This window comes from Mus caroli, unplaced genomic scaffold (genome assembly GCF_978045245.1).
Source record: "Mus caroli unplaced genomic scaffold, Mus_caroli_1 scaffold_2, whole genome shotgun sequence".
In the NCBI taxonomy this organism is placed as follows: Eukaryota; Metazoa; Chordata; class Mammalia; order Rodentia; family Muridae; genus Mus; species Mus caroli.
This window is the reverse complement of record NW_028227257.1, coordinates 120,073,536-120,095,952: the sequence shown is the minus strand read 5'-3', so window position 1 is coordinate 120,095,952 and position 22,417 is coordinate 120,073,536. Positions and strand designations below refer to the sequence as shown.

Here is a 22,417-nt window from a genome sequence, read left to right as displayed (position 1 = left end):
CTAAAGACACCATCAATAAGACAAAAAAACCACCAACAGATTGGGAAAGGATCTTCACCTATCCTAAATCAGATAAGGGACTAATATCCAATATATATAAAGAACTCAAGAAGGTGGACTCCAGAAAGTCAAATAACCCCATTAAAAAATGTGGCTCAGAACTGAACAAAGAATTCTCACCTGAGGAATACCGAATGGCAGAGAAACACCTGAAAAAATGTTCAACATCCTTAATCATCAGGGAAATGCAAATCAAAACAACCCTGAGATTCCACCTCACACCAGTCAGAATGGCTAAGATCAAAAATTCAGGTGACAGCAGATGCTGGCGAGGATGTGGAGAAAGAGGAACACTCCTCCATTGTTGGTGGGATTGCAAGCTTGTACAACCACTCTGGAAATCAGTCTGGCGGTTCCTCAGAAAATTGGACATAGTACTACCGGAGGATCCAGCAATACCTCTCCTGGGCATATATCCAGAAGATGTCCCAACCGGTAAAAAGGACACATGCTCCACTATGTTCATAGCAGCCCTATTTATAATAGCTAGAAGCTGGAAAGAACCCAGATGTCCCTCAACAGACGAATGGATACAGAAATTATGGTACATTTACACAATGGAGTACTACTCAGCTATTAAAAAGAATGAATTTATGAAATTCCTAGCCAAATGGATGGACCTGGAGGGCATCATCTTGAGTGAAGTAACACAATCACAAATGAACTCATACAATATGTATTCATTGATAAGTGGATATTAGCCCAAAACTTAGGATAACCAAGATATAAGATACAATTTGATAAACGCATGAAACTCAAGAAGAATGAAGACCAAAGTGTGGACACTGTGCACCTTCTTAGAATTGGGAACAAAACACCCAGGGAAGGAGTTACAGAGACAAAGTTCGTAGCTGTGATGAAAGGATGGACCATTTAGAGACTGCTGTATCCAGGGATCCGTCCCATAATCAGCTTCTAAACGCTGACACCATTGCATACACTAGCAAGATTTTGCTGAAAGGACCCAAATATAGCTGTCTCTTGTGAGACGATGCCGGGGCCTAGCAAACACAGGAGTGGATGTTCACAGTCAGCTATTGGATGTATCACAGGGCTCCCAATGGAGAAGCTAGAGAAAGTACCCAAGGAGCTAAAGGGATCTGCAACCCTATTGTTGGAACAACATGATGTACTAACCAGAACCCCGGAGCTCTTGTCTCTAGCTGCATATGTATCGAAAGATGGCCTAGTCGGCCATCATTGGAAAGAGAGGCCCATTGGACTTGCAAACTTTATATGCCCCAATATAGGGGAATGCCAGGGCCAAAAGAATGGGAATGGGTGGTTAGGGAAGTGGGGGGCGCTATGGGGGACTTTTGGGATAGCATTGGAAATGTAATTGAGGAAAATATGTAATAAAAATATTAAAAATCAAAAAAAAAAAGTTAAAGTCAGCAATTAAGTCCTCAACCATTGGACATTTCAATACACAGTGGCAGTTTGATGAGGCTGGACACTTAAATAAAATGGTAAAAGGTGCTCTAACACTAAATAGAACATATTATATATGAACTCCTTATCATAAGTTTTTGTGGCATTATATCCAGTCTCTTTTTAAGTTAACCTTCCCATGAGGTCAGGGTGGATTGGAAGATTCACTCACAGGAAATGGAGAAGTGATATTGTAAATAACATAATTCACATATTAATTATTCTTAGAATTACTCCATGTACTTAAAATCATGCAATTGTGCTTACTAAAATATATAAAAGGATCACACAATTTGTAATTAGTGTTTTAAAGTACACACACAGAAACTAAAACAAAAACAAAATATCACCCAACAAAACAATCAGACAAAATATAAACCCAACCCTTCTCCCCTAGTCTACCTACCTTTATGACTAAGTTTACCCTTAACACAGGGTAATACAAACTCAGGACTAAATTCTTTTGGATGTTTCTTGTCATTTGTGACAGCCTAGATAATTCTTTATCTCACCATTTGGTGACTAGCTAGAGCTATTAGACTCCTTTCACCACTAAAAATACTTTGGTTAGGACAGTTTCTGTCTTCATGAATAGACTTCTATTTGCCCAAACAATCCCGAAAGCCTAATTATAGAATTGAAATGTTTAAATAAAAGCCATTGACATATCTTATTTTTTTAAAATTGCTATTCAAGCTTGATGAATAGGTACAAATTCTCCCATGAGAAACCATGGCAGTTAAGATAGATAACAACTGTAATTCATAAATGGTGTGCAAGCTTTTGCACAAGACTCATTACACATTAGTAATGATTCGGGAAATTGTCATTTTATTCCAAGAAGATTCATTCAAATTAGTTTTGACGATAATTCCCCACTTGTGCAGAGCTGTGGAGGAAGGCTGAACAGGCACTGTGCACCCATTTATCTCAGTCCTTCTGGACGATGTCTCTGCCTTTGTAAAGCTGTAAGTCTGCCTCTTTCACCATCCAGTAAACCTCATTCTAAGAATACAGATAAAGTAACTGGGACGCAGCACATGTATGTGTGGGAATGGTTGGCAACAGCGATAAACAAATATCAAAGTAATTTTATCTGCCTACTCCAAAGGCAGATTGAGAGATTGACCTGTTACTACAAGTTACACTGCTCAGTAATAATTAAAATGAGATGTAGGCCGGAGAAGATGTCTTGGCGAGTAAGAGTGCTCATTCTGCAAGCATGAGGGCCTGAGGTTGCCTTCCCGGAACCCACATCAGAAGCTGGACATGCCTAGTAAGCTCGTAACCTCAACATTTTGGGGCAAATAGAGAAAGACTCCAGAATCTCACTGGCCAGCTAGCCTAGCTGAGCCTGTGAAACGCTGGTTCAGTGAAAGACTCTGTCTCAGGAGAGTAAGGCAGGGAGGAATGCAGAAAGGCACCTGCCATCTGGGTCTGCTCTCCAACAGTGTGTGCAGGGATATATGCATCAGCATAGTCACATATATACATGTCACACACACACACACACACACACACACATGGACCCCACAATACAGAACTATATATCCACCTTTACAAACAGGAATACATACAGGTAAATTAAATAAGCAGATCATAAAATTATGCACACAGCTGTGTGCGTGGTCAGCCCACGCCATTTGTTATGCACGCCAGACAGTTTCCTAAGGCTTCCTCTGTATTATAAGATACATTGTATACCACCAACTAGTTACTATCACTATTTCCACTTCCTAAGGGGAAAGTTGAACTGTCAAGAGGCTAACTCACTTCTTGAGTAACCCTGCAAGCAGTGGTGGTGGTGGCAGGACTCAGACACAGAGAGGAGTCTCTCTCTTCTGTCTGTCCGTGTACTGGAAAGTACCTTGGACTGCACAGGCTCCTTGTTTTTTTATATTGTACCGATCTCTATAGATACTACTGGTTAGGTCTTATTTGTTGTAGTTACCAATCTGACACAAGCCAGAGTCATCTGGAAAGGGGGAGATCTCAACTGAGAACATTCCTCCATTAGATTGTTATAGGGCATATTCTGGATTCATCATTGATATGGGAGGCTCCAGCCCAATGTGAGTGGTGGCACCCCTGGGCAGACGGTCTTCAGTGGTATATGAAAGCAGGCTAAACAAAGCCAGGAAGCAGCATTCCTCCATGGTTTGTGCTTCAGTTCCCTCTCTAAGTTCCTGCCCTGACTTCCTTCCGTGATGACTACCTGTAAGTGTACAAGGAAATAAACCCACAAACCCTCTCCTCCCCAAGTTACTCTTAGTCACGGGCTTTACCTCAGCAGCCACTGCAGTATGTCTGCATGCATACTTACTTATTTTGGCAGAGCATGGTTATCCCTAAATTGTAGAACTATGGCAGATTTTTTTCCCCATTTGCTTTCCTTTTTGTATGGCTGAACTTCAAAGGCTAAAATTACTACAGATGAAGCAAAATTTGAGGAAAAAAAAAGTGTGTCCGAAACTCAATCAAATCAGTGAATTTGATAGTTCTTCATGTTTCTATTATTAATTATTATTAAAGAATTATGAATATATGTGTGGAGGTGCCTGCGCGCAGTGGTGAGTGTGTGGGGGCATGGACAGCTCTTGGGACTTGCTTCTTTCTTGCTGCATCCTGGGATTGAGGATTGAACTGAGGTCATCAGACCTGCGCACAAGCACCTCTCTCTACCCACTGATCTACCTGGTCAGGTGGAAGAAACACACTTTCCAGCTCATTTTCAGAGTTCTGTTTGAGGCAGAAAACAAAGACAGGAAAAATGGTGGACGCGTGGAAGGAAAGCATGGAAAAAAGTCTTTCATCCCGGGCCTGGTTTATCCATCCTGTGGACGGAGACAAGGAACCTCAGGCACCATTGATCACTGAGAGGGCCAAAGTTGTTTACGGAGACAATATAATTTTTCCCTCAAGCTACCTTGTCAAAGATAAGAAACAAGTTGTATATGATTTAGCCTAAAGTTATATAGAACTTTGAGCTCCCCACTCTTCCGTCCCCTCCTAAACCCAAACAGTACCTTTTATAAATCACCTTATAACTTTGTGCAGAAGAAAATTATTTAAACCAAAACAAATATCAATTTCATTTTGTTAAAAATTAATTATTTGTTTTTCGTACACTACTGTTTTGTCTACAGGTATATCTGTGTGAGGGCGTTGATGCCCTGGAGCAGCAGTTACAGGCAGCTGTGAACAGCCATGCAGATGTTGGGAACTGAACTCAGGTCCTCTGGAAGAACAGCCAGTGCTCTTAACCACTGAGCCATCTCTCCAGCCCCAGAAGAAAATTCTTGAACTTTTAACATTGGTGTAGAAATGTTTTGAAATGGGGGAAGAATGATTTCTGAGCAATCTTTAGATGTAACTTGAGTCCAGCAAAATTCTACAAATATCTATTGCAAAGATAACTAGATAGAGACTCTCTTGAGAAGCTGGTATCGATGTCTGGGTCTGCCTTATTTTTTTCCTGGGTGCTTCTCTATTAGCCTGCGTTTAAGATCATGTTAAAAATTTCATTAAATAAATCTCTAATTCTGCTTCATATTGGGCCACCTATATCTCTTTTCTTGTTTTTTCATTGAGCAACAAACTCGGCTTTGTCTGAATGGAGGTTCCTAACGGGAAGGAACCCCGTCAGGCTGACGTGGAGGATGGAGGGTACCCGAGCTTCTCTGCTTTTCCCCATTGACAACGTGGGGGCTTGTCTGGGACCCAACTAAATCACTGGTGGATTTCATTAGCTGTTACTTGGCTGATCAGCCTTGATAAACGCAGCTTGTATTTCATCTTGGTTTGTTTCTGTTTTCTTGCCAAAGACCTATTTGATGTTTATTAAAATAAGTGTGATTAGAAATGAAGGTAAAAATCTCCCAGCATTGTCTCCATCCCATCCTTGGATCAGATGAAACAATGCCTAGCTTATCTAGAACGATATTTCCATGGGATCTGATTTACCAGTGTCAAGTCATGCTGTTGCTTTAAGGAGAGCAGGCTGAGACACCATAGGAAAGCTGTTTCCCCAAACAGCACATTCCAGAAACATGCCAGAAATGGCCACTTCGAAACTTCGTTTTGACCCTGTATCTCAAGATCTATGTGTCTTTTAATACATCTCCAACACTATCATATTGTGTATCCGTAAAGTTATTTTCTTAGCGCAGTTTTGCCTGAATGGAGGTCCCTAAGGGAAAGGGACCACGTTAGCCGGACGTGGGAACAAAGTAAAGCCGTTTCCCATCCCCATTGCTGCTGGCCCTTTGAAACACTATTGTCTTATATGTGCCAGTGTTTTTTTTATTTCTCCACTAACGTTAAGGTTTTGGTATTTACCAAAGGGCCTGTGATGGGCCTGGACACCAGGATGGATAAGCTAGCAACAAGTAGACTGTGTAATTATTTACCAATGGAATTAAATGTCAAAATTCTGCAGGGGACAAGAATCTCTTATGCTGAAAAACTCCTGTGCACCACCTGCCAGAGTTGTTGCTCACGTGGGTCACGTGCTATAGTTTCAAATTCCCTTCCCCAAGGTTGGGGGGGTGGGGACTGAGGCATAAGTAGTGTGAAAGAGAGTGGTACACTGATCATAGAAATCACATTCGGGACTAGAGAGGTAGCAAGATGGTTCAGTGGGTAAGGGCACTTGTTACCAAACATGACAAAAGTTTGATCCCCAGAACCCATATGCTTGAAGGAGAGAACTGACTCCTAAAAACCTGTCCTCCGACATCTGCATGTCGACATGTACACATATGTTGACATATGATGTCCTCTGACATCATACATGCACACATGCACACATATACACACACACACACTCAAAATGAAGGTTTTAGAATTCAGAATTAAAATTTGGGCTATATTAAGAAAAACATTTTTAAGGATACATATTTTTTTTGCATCCAAGGATAGAATGCCCACAGTAGCCATGTTATTGCATTATTATCCATGTGCACCATTTCTGTACTTACTCCTTATGAAATCTTCTTCATCTTCATCTGCAATACTTAGCAAAGCACCTCCTTGCATCAGGCATGAAGAATGGGCCTGGTTCCAAGACAGAGACGAAAGCAGGTTGAACTGGTAGCAAATGCGTGAACTGCCATTCCTTTGCCACGTAGCATCACAGAACACCTTCATAGAGGCTGAAAACAAAGTCCATTAAAAGCACTCATGACAGTGTTCTCTCCACAGTGATATCTAAGATGCATTTAAATAAGATGGCTCCAGCGTACATGCTCTCAAACTTCAGTGCCTTGACTAGGTCTTTATGTGAAATACACATTGCTGTTCTATTAATATCTTACAGTTAAACACATCCTAAATTTACCTGAGGAAGCTCAAGAGATGATCGGTAAAGAATCTCTGATACTTTCAAGGGAATAAGAGAAGTTAGTTTTAAGAGAAAGAAATGGAAATGAGGTTTTTTTTGAAAATAATATTTTGATTTTTCAATAAGCAAGCATTTAGAACTTCATGTTAGACATGGGAGTTAAATATTTTCTTGGGATAGACCTTAATGCTGTTTCCCAAACTAAAAGTAAACTGCCAAGATGGAGTGACTGTGGCGTAATCACCCGGCATAAGGATCATGATACCAGCTTTAAGTAGTTCTTTCAGACAAACAGAAACAAAATCCACTTTTAAGATATTGGCCAAGATTTCATAGTATGTTTAACAGCAAATTTAATAGAGTATGAAGTGTAGATCTGAAATCTGGAGTTTATTGAAATGACAGGCAACAAAGGCCTAGCCGTGTGCTTTTGCTAACGTTCTAAACCAACCCCCAAGGTGAACCAGTTCTTGAACTCGAACTCAGTCATACAAAGTGTAGGAAATGTGAACCATATTTTAGCATATGTGTAACTGATGGACAGGCAGCATGCTACAGTCTAGACTTTTCTTTTCCTCCAAGTATAGTCCTGAAAGTAAGGTGACAGCAGGATACTTCCCATGATGATTTGGTACATCATGACTGTAGGGTGTCCTTTTCAAATCCATCATGTACATTCCTGTGCTGTAGAAGCCTACTTAGTACTAATTCAATATATGTCACACTGACTTGACAATGAAATCTTTTTTGTGTGCTCCCTTTTTTTTTTAACCTAGAATACTTCGATAACTCCCTTGAAAAATGTGGAAGTTTGATTTCATGTCTAGTTACTGCATACCTTTTCAAGAACCAAAGCAGCTAATTGGAAGTTAGTTAATAATTTACAGCTAGGGACATCTACAGCATTTCCTGGCTGATACATGTATTTATGAATGAGTTCAATATTAAAGACAACAGAAAAAAAAAAGATTGTCACCAAAAAAAGTTTAAGAGAGGGAAGGGAAGAGGAGGTGGAAGAAAAGGGGAAATTTTAGAAACCACTTTGCTGGGGTGGCTAGAATGCTCTCATTGAGATGGGATCCTTCATTGTTGGCTTAGGTGGAATGGTAGGATTTCCCTGGTATGGCCAATACACTGGGTTTAGATTTTAGATTGGCCATGTTCCCCTGGTGTGACTGCTGAGACCCTGAAAGTTGATTGGCAACTTCAGGTGGGATGCGGAGAGTAACACAGTCCATGGAGAGAAGCAGCCCTTTGGAGATGAGCTGCCTGCACAGAACTATAAATTCTAACACCCGAGTGAAACAAACGTGAATGCTAAACGAACTGACTTCTAAGGAGAATGTGAGTGTCTACTGCAAACATTTGACAGAAGTTTCTCTATTATATAACCTTCAACATCATCACAGATAGTATAAACCCAAGTCAAATCTATCATACCCCAGCTCTAAGTCCGGAAAGAAGAACATATTGAAAGTCAGGACCAGCTCTTGACAAAAACAGAACCCGGGTGGCAGCTTTTCTTATGCGTATGGCTGTGGTCTGTGTTATAATTAAGGCTTACTGTCAGGTCTTTCTCCATGTCAGGAGTGAGCAACAGGTGCCCTGTTCCCAGGACTAACTTCTGCCTGTTACCACCCTCGAGTCACCACTGGCCACCCAGATACGCCTGCCTTAGGAAAGGCTTTGACGTTTTTTCCTTAAAGACAGTGTTACTTAGGGTTTGTTTCATGGAGCATCCGGTTTGCAACCTGGAACAAATTGTAAACGTGTATCCTTGAACCCCATACCAGACCTGATCCAGGACCTCCGAAACTGAGAGCGGGGAATCAGCTTGATTTCTTTTTTTAAAATTCTGCTACAAAATTCATTGCAGGGTCTCAGTGGTCATTCCAGATGAACATGACCAGTCTAAGGTCTACACACAGTGTATTGGCCATCTCAGGCCATTTTACCTAAAGGCAACAATGAAGGATTCCATCTTAATGATGGCTTCCATCTTAATGTGAAAGGTTCCATCTCAATGATGAAGGATTTCATCTCAATGAGGATATTCTAGGTACCCCAGCAAAGTGGTTCCTAAAAAAATTTTCCTTTCTCTTCCTCCTCTCCCCCCTTAAATATTGTTTGGGGACAACCTTGTTTTCTGTTGTCTTTAATATTGAACTAACTCATTTATAAATACATGTATCAGCTAGGAAATACTGCAGACATCTTTAGACATACAAGGTCTCAGCCATTGAATCTTCCTTGGACCTATGCTTTCCTATTGAGAATTTCCCTTCTATACAAACAGGTTAATCCTCATATTGAGAATTTCCCTTATATCTAAAACAGGTTAATTGGTGAGTGTTTGGTCAGAACCCCACTTTTGTTTTCTGTGCAACCACATCTAAGTCATCAAGTGATTTCACTTCCCTGCACCTTTAGTGCCTCAGTTACCCCATTTCCAGATGCATTCCAAAATGGCTGAGTATCTTTTGTCTTTAAAAAGGAGTAAAAAAAAATTCTCCCTAATTTGTTCTCCCTATCCCAGCTATTGCCTTCTCTCTGTTTCCAATAGTTACATACTTTTATGCACATACTGTCTATAATTCCTCATCTCCTAAAGTTTTTATTGCAACATAAGTCATACACCATGTAATTCACCCACTGAAATTCCATAATTCAATCTTCAGTATAATCAGAAGAGTGTGGAAGCATCATAATTGCTTTAGAATGATTAAATCATTTAAAGAAGAAACACAGCACTCTTGAGGACTGACTCCCCATTTCCCTTGCGGTCCTCATTGCTACCTGACTCCAGCCCATTTCGCTTTATTGTATTATAATGGCAGTCACTAATGTAGTTTCTGTATCTATATGTTTGCTTTTATCCATTCCATATAGCTGATATTATATAGAATTATATAGAATGTGTGATTTTGTGCCTGATTTCATTCTCTTAGAATTATGTTTTCAAAGTCATTTATGTTGTGGCATGGATCAGTATTTCATTTTTTAAAAAAACTTCCTAATAGTATGTGCTATATGATATGCTACTTAGCAGTCTGTCCATTTGACATAACTAGAGTCATGCTGGAGGAGGGGACCTTAACTGAGGAGTTGTCTCCATGAAGCTGGCCTGTGAACATGTCTGTGGGGCATATTCTTCATTAATGGTTGACCTGGGAGGGCTGTGGTAGACTGAATAAGGAGGGCTCTCATATTTGAATGTTTGGTTCCCGGAGTGTTTGAGGGGTCACAGTAAAGAAACTGCTGACATGACCGTTCCATTTCATGGTTAAGGGGAAAGTTTTTATTATAAGACAGAGAGAGAGACAGAGAGAGAGAGAGAGAGAGAGAGAGAGAGAGAGAGAGAGAGAGAGAGAGAACATGGCCAGAGCTCCCTGTGAGAGGAGGTAAAATAACCAGAGATAGAGAATGGAGGGCATGAGGTGAGAACAGACAGGTTCTAAGACAGATGAGTAGCTGGGGGAGGGAAGCCCATTATCTGGAGGGACTGAGGATAGAGGAGGAGGTGAGAGGAGCTAGGATGCTAGTGTGGACTTTGAAATCTGTAACAAGTACTTATGATTCTGAGGGTTCTGGAAGCTGATATGGGCTTTGATATACAATGTCAATGGAGCCATCCATCTCTTCTGCCCAGAGGTAAGGGAAATGTCATGTCTCCTTTTGATGAATGGGAACTGGTTTTACAAGTTCTGAGGAACGCTGGTTTACCTCCAGAAATCCTCCTATAGTATTTATTTGTAGAACCTTTTGTAGTTAGGGAACTGAAAGTTTCTTTGGCTCCAACGCCCAGGTGGTGAACTATTTGGGAAGGATTAGGAGGTGTGGCCTGTTTGGGGAAGGTGTGTCCCTGACGATGGAATCTGAGGTTTCAAGAGCCCACTTGTGCTTTTCAAGATGTAAGCTCTGAGGGACTGCTCAAGTGTCACAGCTGCCTGACAGCACACATTTTCTTGTTGTTTGGGATTGTTTTTGTAAATTATTACTGATGAAGAGAGATGTAACACATTGCTGGTCCATTTTAGGGACTCTGGTGAGGGTGGTAATTATTGTTGGTACTAATATATTCTATTCCATCATTCAAATTCCTGATCAAAACTATACTGAGTAAAAACCAGCGGTGAATTGGATCATTCCAGAGGATAGAATTCCAAAAGTATCTCTAAATGTGATTCTCTGGCACACAACCCAAACAGGGCCGGCATGGCCCAGACTTTACCTCTAAACAAGCCAGAGTCGAACCCTGTTTGTTATGCTCATTTCCTGATGGGGTTTAACTACACTCTTAGGGCTAGTATGTTTGTCCAGGTGTTAAGTTTAAATCTTACTCCTTTGCAATCAACTTTTACTAAAGGCAGCCATCATTTTATACATAGAGATTTAAAAAAATATATTCCTTGTAAAATTACATGAGACACAGGAGTGTGAATCTTTGTTTCGTTTCTCTTTATGTCCTGTCTACTTCTTGACTCATGGAAACGGGTCTCAGTGAACTCAGCTTGCAATTCCTTGACCCGCCGTTTTGAGTTATATTGGCCACCAGAACCCAAAAGCTATAAGGAAGCAAGAAAGATGGCTCTAATGCACACCATGTCCACATGTTCTCTGCTGCTGCGGGGAGGTCAGGGAGCCGTAAGCAGGTGGGCAGAAAAAGCACCCCCTGCTCTCTACCCCTGCCTCCTCAGCGGAACAAATAGCCTGAGGGAATCAAAAAAGCCCAAAGCTCAAGAAAACCAAGCTTCCAAGGGGGCAGGGGGGGAGGGGGGAGGGAACTGAAATTGGCTACAAATGACAGGGTGGGATGACAAAATTCTTCTCAGGAACTTAAGAAAACTGTTTGTGCTGGTCAGTTTGTCAACTTGACACAAGCTTTGGTCATCTGGGAAGAGGGAACCACAATTGAGAAAAATGCCTCCATTAGTATGGCCTGTAGACAAGTCTGTGGAGCATTTTCTTGATTAATGTGTGTGGGTGCCCTGAGCAGGGGCTCCTAGGTTGTATAAAAAAGCAAACTAAGCAAGCCATGAGGTGTGAACCAGTAAGCAGGGCTCCTCCCTAGCCTCTGCTTCGGTTCTGCCTCCAGGTTCCTGCCTTGACTTCTCTTCACTGTAGACGGGTTTGGGACTAGGAGCCAAATAAAGCCTTTTGGCCCCTAGTTGCTTTGTTGATGTTTTATGGAAATGCCATAAGAAGTAAACTAATTTATGGCTGTTAAATTTCTTCATGACATTCTGGTGTGTAGCTAGAGCAAGCCTGAAATTACTTGCATATTGGGGAATTCCCTGGTGAGGAATTACATGTACTCGATTCACCTTAGCACTTGTCAAAAATGCAGATGCCTGGGTCCCACATCCTGAACTATCCAGTCTCCTGGGTCCCACATCCTGAACTATCCAGTCTCCTGGGTTCCACATCCTGGACCACGGGGCTTCTTCTCCCAGGTGATTTTAGTGCATCACCTCCAATATTGTCTGCACTTTTTGGTGCAGAGCAAGACTGTCCCTCCTGCCTTAAATCTAGAAGCCAGTTTCTTTGAGGGCAGTATCCAAAGCCTTAAATTTCTTACCAGTCACCACTATCTCTTCCCCATCTAGTGGTAGGACGAGCCACGATGAGGCTAGATCGTACATTCATAAGTAAAGGAACGCATGCTGCAAGGATGGGGATGTAGCTCAGTGGCAGAGTGCTTGCCTTAGCCTGATAAAGCCTCCAGGTTCTGTACCCAGAGCTGCCAAAACGTGTGCTGAATAGTGACAGCCTGTCCCCATGTGTACTAACTGAGCGCCGGCTACTCTCAGTGTCTTCGATGCACTGTTGGATTGAACATACACAATAACCCTAATAGGCAACACTATGGTCTTCACTTTGTCAGAGGCACTTTCCTTGAGATTCACTGCTGGGAGGAAGTTGGACTCATCTTGGTTTGTTTAAATTAAAAAACGCCACTCTTTCCTATTTACCAAACCCTGCGGCTCTTACACTGAAAAATAACTCTGCAGATAGCTTATAAATCACACCATTGGGACTTAACTCTTTAGTTTACGTTTTTTTTTTTTAATTAATTGTTGTATTTTATTGTATGCATGGAAGGGAGGCAGGCATGGAGGGAGAGGAGGTGAGATATTCTCTGATTCTCAGGAACCAGAATTCAGACAGCAGAAGCTATAAGTACCCCCTCAAAACTTAGGAACAATAGGAAATCTTTTAGTTAAATGAAAAATAATAACCATGCACTGCCTGAAAAATACAAGTAGTTTATCTATCTCTATCTATCTATCTATCTATCTATCTATCTATCTATCTATCTATCTATATCAGTTACTGTTATATATTATATAACAGCTATTATAGCTGTCACTGGACTTTGAAAATTAGGTTAAGAATTCTCGAAAACATTTTTAAGCCTACACAGAAGGGTTGGAAATTCCGAATTCAAGATGAGACCTCGTGGTTGATGAGTAGGGAGCGTAACTATGATGCTCCAGAAAAATCATCAGGGGGCAGCTGATGTCAGACTTGAGAGTGGTCCAGACAAGCCGTCTGGATGGGGGGACACTATGGCGGCTCCTAGGAGGTGCTGGATGGAAAGGATGGCTGGCATTTGTCTGCACTCCCGTGGTTTGGAAGCACCCTGCTGGGGAACCGCCATTGGCAAGTCCACAGAATAGCATCATCTGATTCCAGCTAAACCATCTTTATGCATCGCACCGAGCATGATGAAGAGAAGCTAGTTAGCATCTTTTGAATGTCAAAAACAAACCTCCAATCAAAATCTAGACTGGTGGAATCAGGAGGCTCATTCAGACATCAACCCGTCAGCCCTGGTGTTTTTCCTTCACTACAGATAAGTTTCCAATCATCCTGGATTCATTCATGACATACGGAGACATATTTATTCTTACTAGGATCTGGGCAGAATCCCCACTTCTCGTCTTCTTCGTATCGGCTTGTGGTGGCACACCACAGCAGGTGCTCTTTATGTCCTTCTCGGATACAGTCATGGTGCCACTGACCTTTGAACTGGAAAGGAAACACGCAAGGCATGCCATGGGCATTCCCTTTTAATGTATATACATCTAGGAGAGAAAAAGAATTTACAGTCAAAGCTGGTGTCAGTTTCTTCTGGGGAAAGTATCATCTATTAGTGCATTTTTACTGGTTGAAAACTTCCCCCCAGGAAGGCACTTGTTAAAAGCTCCGTGAGCCCTCGGGGCCTCACCAGCTGGGTTGCACAGACACACCAGGCCTTCAGAAGCAGTGGAAATGGTTTGTCCCTGTGTTTATCTAGTTCTTTGTTTACGATGGCGGTTGCTCACAGCAGCATACAAATTTGTGAATGAAATAAAAAGGAAGACACAATGGAATTTTCCCCTTAAAGTATTTGCCTGCCCCTATCACCCCTCACTGTCTGAACTCTAACAGTTTTGTGGCCATCTACCAGTTCATTTGGTTGACATTGTAGATCACAGTCTTACAGCAAAACAGCTGTCAACGTCACCACATCAGAAGTGTCCTCATTGGGCCCGTGAACTGTTGATGGTCCCTGATAGAAGGAAGGGCTGGGGAAGGTCATAGGACTTTCACCTGAGTAGCTAACTGTGCCACTCCACCCACATTCACACTATTTGTTGGTATTCTGTCTGGACTCCACCCCCACAGATACCTGACAACAGCCAGGTATCCTCCTCCTCACAGTTACCTGGCAACAGCCAGGTATCCTCTTCCCCACAGTTACCTGGCAACAGCCAGGTATGCTCCTCCCCACAGTTACCTGGCAACAGCCAGGTATGCTCCTCCCCACAGTTACCTGGCAACAGCCAGGTAGGCTTGGCCCACTATAAAAGGGGCTACTTGGCTCCTTCTCTCTCTCTTACTTTCTTGCCTCTCTTGCCTCCTCTTGCCCCCTTGCTCCCCATTCCCTTCCCCCCTCTCTCCACGTGTTCATGGCTGGCCTCTACTTCTCCACTTTCTCCTTCTCTCTGCCTTTCTCTGCCTCTACTACCCTCTTAACTCCCCTCCCCTTGCCCTAAACAAACTCTATTCTAAGCTATAGTGTGTGGCTGGTCTCTCAGGGGGAAGGGATGTCTCAGCATGGGCCTGCTGAGGCACCTCCTCCCCCCACACCCAGATAGAGCATATTCTTACAGCTCTTTTTCTTTTTATGATCATAATGCTATTTGCATACAAATTTGTATAACTGGTCTGAGAGACTCACAGAGGCATTTGAGTGCAAAGGCTGGGGAAGGCGTTCACTCATGCAGCCTGGCAGAGCTCTCATTCACGTTAGGCACAGACCTTCCAGTATGGCTGCTTTCGGCGCACCCATGCTCCAGGCCATGCCCCCTCACCCATGCTATGTAAAAAGCCTAACAAAGCATTGCTTGCTAGGGGTTAACTTTGGTAGTCTCCAGAGACCGTTGGTTTGTCATTGGGATCTTATGTAGGGGGTAGATAGTTATGTCTCCCCAGGGAAGGAATTTTTACATCAGCCAATAGATATTTGGGGGGGGGTGGCAACATGACTAAATGTTTTATAGCAATTCTTCCTCTTGCAGAGCACCTGGGTTTGATTCCCAGCACCCACATGGTGACTCAAAACCATCATAACTCCAGTTCCAGGGGATACAATGCCCTCTTCTGGCCTCTGTGGGCACCAGGGATGCATGTGGTAAACATACATCCATGCAGGCCAAGCATTCATGCATAAAATAAGAATAAATAAATCCCTTAAAATTAAAAAATGAGTACTTATTGATCATGAACATATCCTGCACTGGGAATATGGTAGTGAACTGTAGAAATTTCTTTTTGCTAACAAAGTGGCTTGGTGGAGAAATAATAAGTGATAGCAAATACACAAACATAGAGTTTCGAGTAATAATAAATCTCATGAAGGAATAAAACAGGATGAGAAGATCGTGTGTGTAGTGGAGTGTCCCTGGCATCTGATGGTTGTTGTAAAACCTCTGTGAATACATTGAGTAAGTGAGGATGCTTGTCTGGGGAAAGAAATTGTCCCTGCAGAAGGAACATCAAGTCTAAAGAGCTGGAGAAAGGAGTGCTTGTGGAATAAAGAAGGCCCCAGGGAGTGGACTCCCGGGAGCAGTTTCTCCAATTGCTGTTATGCTCTCCTGTCTTTATTCTGAGGGTGGCAGGAAGTCATTGGCAGGTTTCAAATGAGAAAGTGACAAAATCAGACTTCTATTCTTAAAAAAAAAATCACTGAGTACACTGTGACAGTCCGAATGGAGAGAGCGACACGGGCTAACCAGTGAGTCAGCAATATTGAGGTTTCCTTGGTAACAGGAGTGTCCTTCTAGGGTTGCTAGGGTCTTGGACGTGGCCAGCAAAGCTGCTTTCACCCAGTGCTACCAGACAGTGCTTGTCTCCCGAATTCAAAGACTGAAATTCAAAGATTTCAGCCAAAGAGGGAGAGTTTTAGAAACCTATTTTAGATTCACAGGTAAGGGCTTACAAGGTGGTGGTGGGGGGGGCAGGGCTATAAAGCAGGAAGGCTCCTGGGAAATCAGGTACCATCCAGCTGCCAGTCTGGGCCTTTTAAAGGACTTATGGAAGAAACTGGGCTGAGATATGAGGAAGAAGGTGAACTGATCAGTCTAGTTGCCCAACCACAAGGTGTTCTGCACCTCCTCTTGGTCTCTGTCAGGCAGTTATCATAGCCTCACCTGCCCTTTTTGGAGATGAAAGAGAAGCAGGAATCAACATTCCTCTGGCATTCCAGGCCTCCAGCAAAGACATTCTCAGAACCTCAACCCATCTGACCAGTTTCTAGTTCCTATTCTCATCAAGATGGCCAGGCAGAGCCAATCTGCTAACTGCTTGCTTAGACTCCACCATCCTTGGCCACTGTGGCAATTAAAGCCCCCCAGGATTCAGCTGGCAATTTCTAGGATGCAGGTATCAATGAAGTTATCTGGTCTTCATCTAGACAAGGGGGTCAGCTATGGACATTCCTATACAGTCTCACAACTGGCAAGGGCCTGACCGAGTTCACAGCACATTGCCAATTTTCATAGGAATTAGAGATATTTCAGGACCCAGCCTTTTATCTCTTCCAGTCCCCTGTTTTTCACTCAACAGCATGGGTGTTGTCAGTATGGGCCGAGGGTTAAAATGCTAACATAAAGCAAGCATCAAGCTCTTCCCGAGAATCGTGCGGGTGTCAGCATGCTGATAAAGCTCTTGCTTTATTGTGGTATGAAAACCTAGAAAAACGTCTTAGCCTTGGCCCCGACTCTTCACTCACATCAGCAACAGAAGGTCCTGTCTGAGGACTTAGGACTTTCTTGCTGCACTTCTAACCCTGAGGAGAAGGACGACGTCTGTCTTGACCTTCGTACAAGTGCCTAACACTGTGCCTGATCCATAGTCAGCACTCAAGAAAAAATAATGAGTGCCAGATGGAAGGATGAGTGTACAAATGACTAGATCTGTGGAGGGACAGAACACACGTGTCAGCATTTTACTGTGTAGCTTTATTTCTGTATCTTCCATTCTTTTTCCATTTAAAAAAAATGCCAAAAAGTAAGAGAACTGTAGAAAATGAAAGTCTCCCTATAAATCATGCCTCCCCACAGTCCATGCTTGGTGCGCAACAAATAACCCTTGACAATAGTGTCTCATTTATCTTCCAGCACCTTGTAGCATGACTGTCATAGGGATGACAGCCAGGCTTAGAAGCATCTGAATGCCCCCAGAGACATGCCCCCAGGGTGGGGATGAATTTCTACTGTCAGAGAAGCGGTGCCAAGTGGGTGCGTTGTACATGGCAATGTGAAAACCTTCCCTTCTAACATGTTCGGTTTTGTTTTCCCTCCTCTTTCTCTCTCTTGCTGGTTCTTCTTTGTATTGATCCCCAAAGCTAGTTAAGTACTTTCCTTCGGTATCTTTAAATTCTGAGATAGTCATTTCTTTAGTGCATCTGTTTCAAGATTCCAATAATCCTTTTACTATAAGCAAAGAAGCTACTAAAATTTTCCAGAAGTCTCAACATGACAACAAGCTTAGTGTGTTCCTTTTACATATAAGATTATACCATATATATATGTATATATACATATATATTAACCTATAGATAAATATAAAATTATGCTTTTACACAGATATGTATATATAAATATACATGTGTTTTATATGGGAAACACGATCTATGTATTCTATATATTGATGACTACATTTACCTCTGCTAGGATGCTCACAAATGTCCCCACCACTGGACGTGTAGGCGATCCACCTATGGATCTGTTTTCTTGCCACCACGGTGTTGTCAGGCTTCACCTGGACCTTGTACTGGAGTGGGCCCACGATCATCTTCCTGTCACAGTGCCATCTCAGGGAAATGAGGGTGGAATCGCATTCATAGAGCCTTAACGGTTGCTCCAGAGCAGATATGTTCAGGCCTAGGCAGCCACTGCCTCCCACATTAAAGAGGTGGTTGTCGGAAACCCATTTCCACAGCATGTGCTCGTTTGGCTGCTTGCAGTTCTCCAGGGTCAGTACAGAGTTACCTGCCTGAATGCATGTCTTCAGGCTCTCGCTCTGGATAATGAAAATTCCTTTATCTGTAACAGAATAAATGAAAGACATGGTATGCAATTTTCATATATAATTAGCTAGGGCTGTGATGATCCCAGTGTGTGTATCTAAGCCGTGATAAGTCACAGCTGCCAGTCATTTTTGTAGTTGAGGGATAGAGCCCACCAGAAAGTCTTCATTTGCATAAAATACTTTCCCAGCAAGCAGAAGAAAGCGTCCTTATTGGCAACAATGGGAGATCACTGACCTAAGAGGCTCCTAGGCATGGAAGACCAGAGTTTCCTGACAGTCAAACCTCTTATAACACTTAAACAGAGAGCAACGGTATGCAAGAAGGACATTGGGTGTCCAGGGGGTGGCCATCATTTATTACTTTTTTTTCAGTGTTTGGAACACGACAGTTTACTCAAGAGCCATTGAGGTGAAAAATCTCTAGCCTCATGTTCCTGTAAAGAGCCACAAGGTAATTGTGTAATCAGAAGCGCCTCTCTGCAGCCCTTTGAGAGAGGATTCAGTGCTGGTGAGAGCTTAATGCTTCTGCAGGCTGCTTTTAGTCTTGACCCATCGGGAGTGTGAAGGTGGACCAGCTGATACTCCATCAGGAGTAGCCTAGCAAGCATGCAGCCAGTGGCATCAATCGAATGCCGGACCCTAGCTACAAAAGAGGCATGGATTGCAGAGGCAGTAGTAGAAAATGACACAGGACATGACAGGATGTTCCCTTGAGTCTCCTTAGTTTGGATCAGTCTCCTGTGAAAAAGCTGGTAGGATCCAGCCAGAGAATGCTCACCTGCTGGCCGAGCAGTCATCTACTTCATAACTATGCACACATTTTGTCACAGGTATTCTAAAGACAATAGTGCTGTCTTAGTTCTGTGGTCTAAACTCAACCAATGCCTGACGCTGATTGGACACGTCAGCATCTTAGAGCTCTCGGCAGCTGAGCTTTCAGATGGCCCTATCTCAGGATTCCTGCTCACATCCACAAGTTGGTTTGTCCTCCTCTCAGTCAGGCTCCCATATTACATTTTACTTCCCATTTATTCTTTAAAACTCTGTGGGGAACTTATCAGTTTCCTCTAAATGACTGGGTTTAGGGCAGCAAGAGTTATAGAGAAGGAACGGCAGAGACAGGTCGAGTCGTAGAGAGGTTTGGAACAGGGTAGACGACCCTCCTAACACATGGGGGCTGAGGGGTTAATGCCTCCTTTGGGTGGAAGTTCTTTTGGTTTCCTCCAAAACTGATTTATAGCAACACAAATTGCTTAAGACTCTGTTCAAAACATTGTCAACGTATCCATTGAAAGCTGTGCCTCATTTAAAAACTGATAACCTTTCTTATAACCATGTGCTTGAGGAGTTGTTAGGGGTCAGAAAAAATGCTTTGATTATCGTACACTGGAGCCGAAGAGAAGGGAGAGCCAATGGCGTGGGTAGAGAATGAATGGTTCTAGGGGAGATTTCATTTAGATCAGGAAATTTGTTTTTCTAATGGAAGCCATCTCAGGGTGGCTATTAGTAACAGTCGTTCAAAATCAAATCCATCCCTCGTCAGTGTGATGTGGATTTCAACCATTAGCCTTCCTTCCAAACCTCCCTTTCACCTTTTCATGCCCGGGCAGAATGCAAGTCCTAATTTCTGCTGTAATCTGCTAATTGCGTTCTAGCTAGCTCAGAGTCCCATTAGTTTCTCAATAGAGGATAATTATTCTACCGTGATCATCCTGTAGCTCAGCTCCTATCTGATGTGCATATTCGAGTGTATCCAGCTCTGCTGTCTATGACTGGGCCTCAATTCATGCATCTCAGATGAATACATTGAGTCACTGGGTAAGATCTCAGGACACAGGTGGGCCCACCACGGACCGGCTGTGTATCTCTGGATCAATGACTTGATCTCTGACAGTCTCACTTTCCCTATTTGAACTGGAACTGTGTACACTATGAATCTCAGAAGGATGTGAAAGACAGTCTCTTAAATAAATAAACCATGCAAGACTCCATTGGCAACTGAGAAGGCCCCAGGAAACATGACTTAGTAGTACTTTTCAACTTCTCAGCCGTCTTGATTCTGAGAGCCAGAGCCCACTGTAGACCCGCAGATCTACTCTGAACATCTGCTGAACACTTATTTTCTTCTTAGATATGGTCAATAGTAAAAAGTTTACTTCTACTTTTGTTTTAATCATACGCACTGAGGGCAAAGTGCTCATGAAATATTATGGAGGAAACATAATCTTCAAAGCACCAGATTTTAAAAATCCTTGTCTCACATTTTCAAGTTCATATACAATTATTATTATTAAGACTCCTTATGTTTTGTTTATCCGTACTCCCTGCCTATAAAGTATGTACTGAACCGTAAAAAGAAAAAAAACTAAAACATAAGAAAATTGTGTAACATGAACAAGCAGTATATTGGAGGCAGGATGAATAAGTAAACAAAGAAATTGCACATCACTGGGATTTTGGGTGAAAGAATAATGTTTTACGCTTCCAAATGGTGACAGTGGTATATGTTTGGCCCAGGGAATGGCACTATTTGGAGGTGTGTCCTTGTTGGAGTAGGTGTGTCCTTGTTGGAGGAGGTGTGGCTTTGTTGGAGTACCTTTGTCACTGTGAGCATGGGTTTTAATACCCTCACCCTAGCTGCCTGGAAGTCAGATAGAGATGTAGAACTCTCAGCTCCTCGAGGCTGCACCATGCCTGCCTAGATGCTGCCATGCTCCCACCTTGATGATAATGGACTGAAGCCTGCCCAAATTAAATGTTGTCCTTATAAGAGTTGTCTTGGTCATGGTGTCTGTTCACAGCAGTAAAACCCTAGGATACAAATCAATACGCATTTAAGGGGAAAGAGTTGTAGAATTAAGGATGGTAGTAATCACCAAAACCCTTTCCAAGGCATAAAAATACTACTAGATTAGCACATGCCTCGCTGCTGAGTTCTGGAAGCCATGACAGCTCCATGGAACATAGCTTCAGGAAAGCGAATCTGTATGTATTTTAAAGTAGGTATGACTGGCCTACCTGAACAGACGTGCTACTTCACAATGAGCCAAGCTAACAAATGACCTAGGCCACTTTCCCATCTAGTCACATCAGAATCTGATCCTAATATTTCATGTCTCTGTGACTGTCCAACCGCCCCTCTACTTAGAGGCACAGGCTAGTCCTGAGCTCCCTCCTGCCCTAGCCTCGAAAGCACTGGGATCACAGCAGGGAGCTACCACACCTGGCTTCCAGCACCAGCAATCTCCTCGAACTCACTAACAACAAAACAGTCTTCCAATGAACCACGAATAGACAGACTGTAAGCATCACTGTTCAGGTTGCTACTGTGTGCTCGGAATAGTTGCCCCTAACAACACCGTAATGTGGAAAGAGGCCACTACTCCTTAGCGCGTGCAGTTGTTGGATTGAAAAAAGGATGGAAATCGAGGGTGGGAGGAATCAAGATTGATTACATATGTCAAGGTTATCAGTTCTGCTTGAACAGTGATTAAGTGATTAATGAAGTACTGCCAGCATCACTAAATCTCTTTACAGGCAAGTGTTATGTTCTTCCCTTCTTAATGATGAATTTGGGTGTGGAAGAGGTATGGATTACTAGAAGAAACTTACAAGCTAATTTACACCCCTTTAAAACGCAGGCAGACTAGTCCCCTCTTTCTGCTTCTGAGTTTCTAAGAAGTGAGAAGGGAGCTCTACCCTGACCGACTGTTCTGCTTATTCTAAGGTATTGTTCTCATGATGGCAGCTGGGACATTGACTCACTCATTCATTCAGCAAACACTCATTGGTGCCAGCCATGCGGGAGGGACAGGCCTGGAGGCCAAGGACTTGTTAGTCTATCTGTCTGTGGAAACTTTCAATCTGTGTGTTCTGGAAGCTTGAGAGCTGCCCTAACTAAAGTAATGAAGGAAGTCCTGTCAGCGCTGAAGAGACATTACTCCAGTTCTACTCAAAGTGAGTCTGTGAAAAATAAGTAATTAAAGCCAGGATCAAGAAAACTGA

At 42.7% G+C, this 22,417-nt stretch overlaps 1 protein-coding gene across 1 annotated transcript in view; it reads right to left on the bottom strand.

Annotated features, from left to right (window-relative positions):
* Positions 1-22,417, bottom strand: part of Pla2r1 (phospholipase A2 receptor 1) — a 144,433-nt gene that overhangs the window by 108,651 nt on the left and 13,365 nt on the right. Inside the window, exons 2-4 of the mRNA XM_021186203.3 lie at positions 18,046-18,426; positions 13,747-13,920; positions 6,471-6,644 (exon numbers count right to left, since the gene is read on the bottom strand). Of these exons, the coding sequence (XP_021041862.1) occupies positions 6,471-6,644; positions 13,747-13,920; positions 18,046-18,426 (729 nt within the window). The remainder of the gene's footprint in view (positions 1-6,470; positions 6,645-13,746; positions 13,921-18,045; positions 18,427-22,417) is intronic.